This window comes from Carassius gibelio, chromosome A17 (genome assembly GCF_023724105.1).
Source record: "Carassius gibelio isolate Cgi1373 ecotype wild population from Czech Republic chromosome A17, carGib1.2-hapl.c, whole genome shotgun sequence".
Lineage (NCBI taxonomy): Eukaryota > Metazoa > Chordata > Actinopteri > Cypriniformes > Cyprinidae > Carassius > Carassius gibelio.
Window position 1 is genome coordinate 4,676,654 of NC_068387.1, and position 7,011 is coordinate 4,683,664.

At 35.2% G+C, this 7,011-nt stretch overlaps 1 protein-coding gene across 4 annotated transcripts in view; it reads right to left on the minus strand.

The window, feature by feature from the left end:
• dph6 (diphthamine biosynthesis 6) overlaps window positions 1-6,228 on the minus strand; it is a 52,767-nt gene extending 46,539 nt beyond the window's left edge. For all 4 annotated transcript variants that reach the window (XM_052530019.1, XM_052530018.1, XM_052530016.1 and 1 more), the window contains exons 1-3: window positions 6,062-6,228; window positions 5,894-5,985; window positions 5,051-5,241 (exon numbers count right to left, since the gene is read on the minus strand). In XM_052530019.1, coding sequence (XP_052385979.1) covers window positions 5,051-5,241; window positions 5,894-5,985; window positions 6,062-6,084 — 306 coding nt within the window. In that variant the 5' untranslated portion in view covers window positions 6,085-6,228. The remainder of the gene's footprint in view (window positions 1-5,050; window positions 5,242-5,893; window positions 5,986-6,061) is intronic.
• Window positions 6,229-7,011: the final 783 nt, after the last annotated feature.

Genomic DNA, 7,011 nt, shown 5'->3' on the forward strand with positions numbered 1-7,011 from the left:
CATGGTTTCAACGCTGCACACTTGAACCCCTTACTGTTGATAAAAATGTAATGGTATCTGTTTGGAACGACATGAGAGGCCGGAGTAAATGATGAAACCTGCTGCAGGACGCTGTGATGTAAATGTCATGTCGACAGTAATCAGATAAATGTGGCAGCAGTGGTTTCAGCTGGAGTTATTTAATGAGGACGTTCCTCCGGCTGCTACCCCGCACAGGTAAAGCGCTCTTCTATTAGCTGCGCCATCGATCCACCCGTCCTGGGAGTGACCCAGAGGTCATCATTTATGTAGTAAGCAGGTTTAAAGGTATCCATTTCTTTTTATGTTCTTTACAGCAGTAATGTGGAAGTAATCAGAGACGGGTTTGATTTTTGTCTCTCTCCAGACGTTCCTGAGAAATCCACCTGGACGCCCGCGGCCTTCTGAAGCTGCTGGTTAAGAGCTGGAGCGCAGGAGAGAAACAAAGGTGTGTTTGGAGGGCCTGATGGACCCCGCTCTCACGGGACGCTCGTCTGTCGATACTGGAGCACCTTAAAGAGCAGCTTTACCTCCTCTTCTGATCGGTGTGTGTGTGACGCGTTTCAACATCTGAAGGTGACCATGATCTCAGGACATGAGCGAGTGCTAAAGCAGAGAAAACAACCCTCTGCACAAACACAAGCACATTTCCAGTCTCAAGTAATTCTTTACAGTCGTATTATAGTTTTTAATGCCATATCAGCTGAGTTAGGATAAATACAGTACAATACAGCAGTTAAGACTAAGATATTTTACATTTACGTCTGACAAAAATGCTAAGCCTTTTTCTAGTAAAATCAGATTTTCTAGAGTGAGCTTACTGAATAAAAATGTTGTCCATTAAAAGAAGGGCAGCCCAATAAAATATGTTTAATGTAAAGGAGAGATGAACTGCTTGCTGAACGTTATGCTTTACAGTATCAACAGTATTACGTACAATGTTAATTTCAACATGAAATTTGATAAAAGGTTAATCATTTAGGAAACATAGTTCTGCTAACTGCAATATATTAAAGGTAACTGTGACTTTAAGTAACTGTGACTTTTGAAAAAATTTAATTAAAATTGTGAGGTAAACGCAAATAGTTTACATTATTTATTTATTTATTTATTGTTAAAGCTATTCGTTTACCAATTAATTTATTTACTTTTTATAAATTTGTTATATTTACTAATTGAGACATAAAAAACAAAAAGCGAAAGTGGCTGTTACTTTTATTATATTTTTTTAGTCCATGGCAGAAACAAAGAAATAAATAATGGTAAGATGCAAACTCAAATCAAAACCCAGAGTTATGAATGAATAACTCACAATTATGAGATAGATATTTATTAGAAGGCTAGATCAGAGGACCAGATTAATCACCTAAGATTAGGATACTGTACGTACGGTTTTAACTCCAGTCTGATGTCCTTCTGTCACACAGTACAGGCAGAAGAGAGCCGTGTTTTGTTGCTCACAGATCATTATATTTCTCACAGAGCTGTCAATATTTGTCTTCACAGATCTTGAAAGGACTGCTGGCACACAAGCTGTGTTTCTGATGTGTGAAGATCTCATCCGCTCTATTATTCCCAAAACCCCTCAGAATTACATCTGTAACCAAACCAAGCCAAAATAAAACCGCAAAATGACAAGTTTTGTGCTAATCAGTTACATTTCAGATGTTTCAGGGTTAAAGATTAGTGCTAAAATAGTCCCTGACTAACATATTTTTATGTATTAACTATAATTAATAAACAATGAAGCTCAAATGTGTGACCTTCTGGGTTCACCATATTTGATTCATGAATTTACACTTTAAACTCTCATTTTTAACTGACCTTTAATGGATACATTATATCACTACGCATGATAATATTGTTGCTCTTTAGTACTGCAGTATATTGTGTGATGATACATTATAACACCCTTATGATACAGAGATAAAGCCTGCAAAAAGATCAAAGAGAGGGGAACAGAAAGCCTTTTAGGAAAAACTATATTTTAATTTAAAAAAGCTCAATGTACTGTGTTAATATTAAAGAATACACTGTACATTCACAACATGTTTCTCAGCGCTTGAGTTACACTGCACTTATTCACAATCACACACAAACATTATTTCTATAATTTTAATTAAAGTCTTGCCAGTTAAACTTTTCATTCACGTGCTGTTCTGATGAACACGTACTACTGCTGAATACACATACTGTACCTGGGAAATAAAGCACTGTGTGTTTTAATTATATATTATGTGTGTTTGTAATCTGTTATGTTCTGTTTTTAATAATGACAATGATTTTTTATCTTTGTGACTCTGCCTTAATGTCTCCCATTGTTCTGTATTATATATAAATATAACCTGAGACAATTACAGCACATCCTCAGCACACAAGCACAGGCTTTCTACTGACAGTAATGCTGAAGAAAACAACATTCCCCTGATTGTGAAGAGGAGAAACGTCTCATGTGCTGCATGCAGGTACAGCTATAGATGGCACTATTGCACCATCACACACACACACACACACACACACACCTACAGCAGAGCCGCTCCTTTATGTTCGAGTGTCATTTGCTCAAACGATAACATCTAATTAAGTCAAAGTGCTGGATGAATCTTTTAAAACATCACACTTCTCCAACAGAACACACTTCTGGTTTAACAGCTCATTATCGCAGCATTCCTGACACCATCATCAAACCACACTCCGAGACGAAACACGAGGAAAGATAACTTTCTGATATCCAGACAAAGAACTTTCTGTTTGCTCTTTTTTTCATCATCAAAATGAGGATTTTCCTCTTTTTTTCTCATTCTCTGTGGTCTGATGCTGGAAACTTGTGCTGTGATGTTCAGAAAACGGTAAGATGTGAGAAGCATAAGGTTTTATCAGATGCATCGATGTCCGATAGCGTCGATAATAAAAGACAATCATTTAAAAAAATCTATCGCATTAACAATAGAAAAGGACAAAAACACAAGACTAGTGTGAATGAGTCTAACCTTACATTCTGGAGAATCACTGATATAAACGTAATAAAGAGAAGCTTTGTGGATATTAATCAGGTTCTGCACACATCATTTTACATTAGAATGTATTGTATTGATAAACGGTATGATGCATGTGATGTAAAACTGAAATGTTAACAATAATATTATAATTAGAAAAATGTCTATAGATCATTTAAATGACTTGACAAAATAAAAGTTTGGTTTAACTTGAAGAAACTGTGACAGTAATATATTATCATCACACAGTAGAAAGCACTGCTCAAAGTTATAATAATAAAATTATTTTAAGGACTGTAGCTCAATTCTTCTTACATGTTTTCATTTTAACAGTAAGCTTCAGTTACGCAGAACTTCGTTTGACAAAAAAGGAACTATTCTTTTTTTCTTTTTTTTGATGACTTTTTAAAAGATTAATGTTTTATGCTTTTTTTTTATTATCACTGTTTCTGATAATAACGGTGTATTAAATCATAACTCCAGAATAATTACAACAGGAAATACAGAATTTCTTTTCAAAATTAAAATAAAAAATAAAAGTTTTAAGGTGTTAAGATTTTCAGAATTTAACTGATTGGACTTTTTTTTCATTATTAAAAATTAAAATGTAAAATTAAACAGAAGTTGGGGAGAAATAAAACTGATTTAATAGAGCCTAACATACTTATTTGTGTTAAATTTTTAGTGTAATGTTTAATATAGAGCTAAAATGTAGTTTATGACTCCAATTAATTAGATACTTGAATACAAATGAAACATGGAAAATAACAAAATATAGAAAAGGAAATGGGGGGGTTAGACTGAATAAAAATGTAAAATAAAAAAACTATTTTACAAGGCCCTTAAAATCTTTTTTTTTTTTTCTTCTTTTTTTTGACAAGTTTTCATGATTTCAATGAGTTCGACATGCTTTTGATTTTTTTTAATTAAATTCCACCATTAAAGGAATTCAGGAAAATTAATAATAATAATAATAATAATTTGGGAAAAAAATTAAATGTATTTAACAGGTCCTATATGGAAGAAAAATAATTACAAATGTCAATGCTGAATTTTGAACCACTGAATTAGTGGAAGTGAATTTGTAAAGTGAAATAAAATGGACTGAAACTTGCCTCTGTCGAATATTATACATCGTCAACAGATTTAAATATTTCAGAAGTAAACTCTGGAAGGTGAGTATTAATTAATATATATTTTAATAATGAAAATGTGTTTAAAATGTTTTAAATTGAAATATTCACAGCTTAAATAAACAACTATGTTACATGTCATACCCTAAAAATACAAACCCTGACAATACAAGGCATTAAAATGCAAGCACAGCACTGAACCACTGATGTGTGCAAGTGTGAAGCGAGAACTTGAATTAAGGGGCAAGTTTATGGTTTCTCAAGGTTTATGTAAAAAGGTGAGTTGATTAAGACTAGTTTATTCACTTTAAATGCTATAGACATGTAAAACATTCATGCTTCACATCATTTTATTGGGTGCTTTAATAATATAATTGTGAATATGTGATGTCATTGCGTGATTACTTAAAATTGTGAAGTGAACCAGTTCATTGAATCGATCTGTCCAAAAGAACCAGTTCATTGAATCGATCTGTCCAAAAGAACCAGTTCATTGAATCGATCTGTCCAAAAGAACCAGTTCATGGAAAAGAATCATATTCCCATTAGCATACAGCTCTGGATTATAAGTAATGAAGCTGTAAATAATGTTCAGTTTCTTGCACAGACTGATCGTTTCGCTTCATAAGACCTCAATATATCGTCACGAGTCTTGTTCCTTGCTCTGCTTTTTTTTTTACTTTAAAAAAATGAGCAGCCGCTGACTTATGAATCACCGAGGAGCATGGATTCAGCTTAAAACCTTCTCTACTGTTCTACTGATTAAAAAGAGTACATTTTCATTGTGGGGTGAACTATGCCTTTAATGAATCACAACACAATGCATTCTTTCTGTGGTCTGGTTCTCGTCTCTGGAGGCGTGATCAGCACTACTGATGCCTGGTTTCACAGACACTGCTGTACCTTCACAAGCTTGAGCAGCTGGTAGAGATCCTCCACCTCGTCTCCTTCGGTCTGGCTGTATTCTCTCTCCGTGTGCAGACTGGAGCCCTCGATAGTGCGCCTGTACAGGGGAACACCCATGGCCTCGGCGTACAGATCCACGGCCTGATGACCCACCGTCTGATACATGTAGCTGTCCAGCTCATCCGGAGCTGACACACAACACAGGCACATTCATCTTCAAGACATGTCTCAGGATATATCTATACAGCTCATTATATCATCTATACAGAGGAAGAAAAGTCAACTAACAAAACTGAGAAAAAAAATATTATTATTTACACTTTATTTTTAGAGTGTGATTATAAATTTAAATACTGAGTGTTATTAATTAACTACACATACTTACTATAAGGATAGGATTAAGGTTACTTGCATGTAATTACACATAATTTATTGATATTCTAATCGTAAGTACAGTGTTAAAGTGTAATTTATTTCTGTGATGCACAGCTGTATTTTCAGCATCATTACTCCAGTCTTCAGTGTCACATGATCTTCAGAAATCATGAAAAATATGATGATTTGAAGGGTTATATTATATATTCATATAGATAGATAGATAGATAGATGGATGGATGTGTATGTACTGTATGTGTGTATGTATGTATAAATGTATTGGTGTTTAGGAACTGTAAGTGATGACTTTTCACCAAAACGTTCTGTAATTTATAACATTTATAGCATACTTCTTATATTCTAATGCATGTTCTGATGAAGTTGTAATTGAAAAGGTCGTTCAAATGGTTTTGTTGATGAAGTTATCTCATGTCACACGAGTAACAGAGAGTGTGTTGATCTCACCGTGTGTGTGAGGCATGAGGTTCGCGAGAGCCACGATAGAGTGACCAGCAGACACACACTGCAGCATGTTATAACAGCTGTCCTTCCCTCCGCTGAAACACACACACACACACACAGTCACTGACCGACTCGAGCATCAGCACATGCAGCAGTCGTTATTCACGTTACCTGATCAGCGCAACGACTCTCATGATGTGTATCTCTCAGCTGCTCACACACAGAGATCATCACACACGTGTTCCTCCCTCGACTGTAAACACCGGCGCGCTTCCGGGTTTCTGAAGGACCCCACGTGAGGCTGCCTGATGACGCGCCTGCACGAAATGCTCTGACTGACCGCTAAACAACAACATCCCTGGGTTATTCTGCTTAAATATCGTCTATAGTGCAGCATATACTGTTTTATGAATGCAGAAAACTGAAGGGCTTCAATCGTTCACTTAAAAACATCTTAGAAACAATTTTCACCCAGTAATTATTTAATCTAGTCAATTACACAAATAAACAGCAACGCATTGAATTAAATGTGATATTTTTGAAGTAGAAAGATTGAAATAGTATTTTTATATAGTAATAGTACAATAAGTATTTTTTGGAAATGCAACATTGCATCAGTGTCTGATGCAGTGCTACATTTTTACAAACCTGATGAAGAAACAAACTCATCCTGATCTTGAATGGACAAATTATAATTTTGGGGTGAACATTTTCCTTAATAAAATCTACATGTCAGTGATATTAAAATGACAGTGTAGAAGTGCAGACACCGAATTATGTCTTTGGTCTTTTCTATAAAGCTGATTTACACACACACAAACTCATCTTGGTCGCACAAGGACACAGAAACTTTGCACTTAATAAGAAGCTGTGAAATGATGACACAGACGTCCAGAGAGTCGCGGCAGTCAAGGTTTAGCTCCACATCTATTCATCTTCTTTTAAGAGGACAACAAAACAGCTTCTGTTCGCGCTGACAAGCTCATCTTGTGCAGGGACAAATTGCTCCTTAAATTACACGCACTGAGCAATTTCACAGTTTTACAGAAATATTTTCACCATCACACACGCTGACCTGAAAGTTATTATTTGCCTTTTTCATTTCACTTCTTTACATCTTA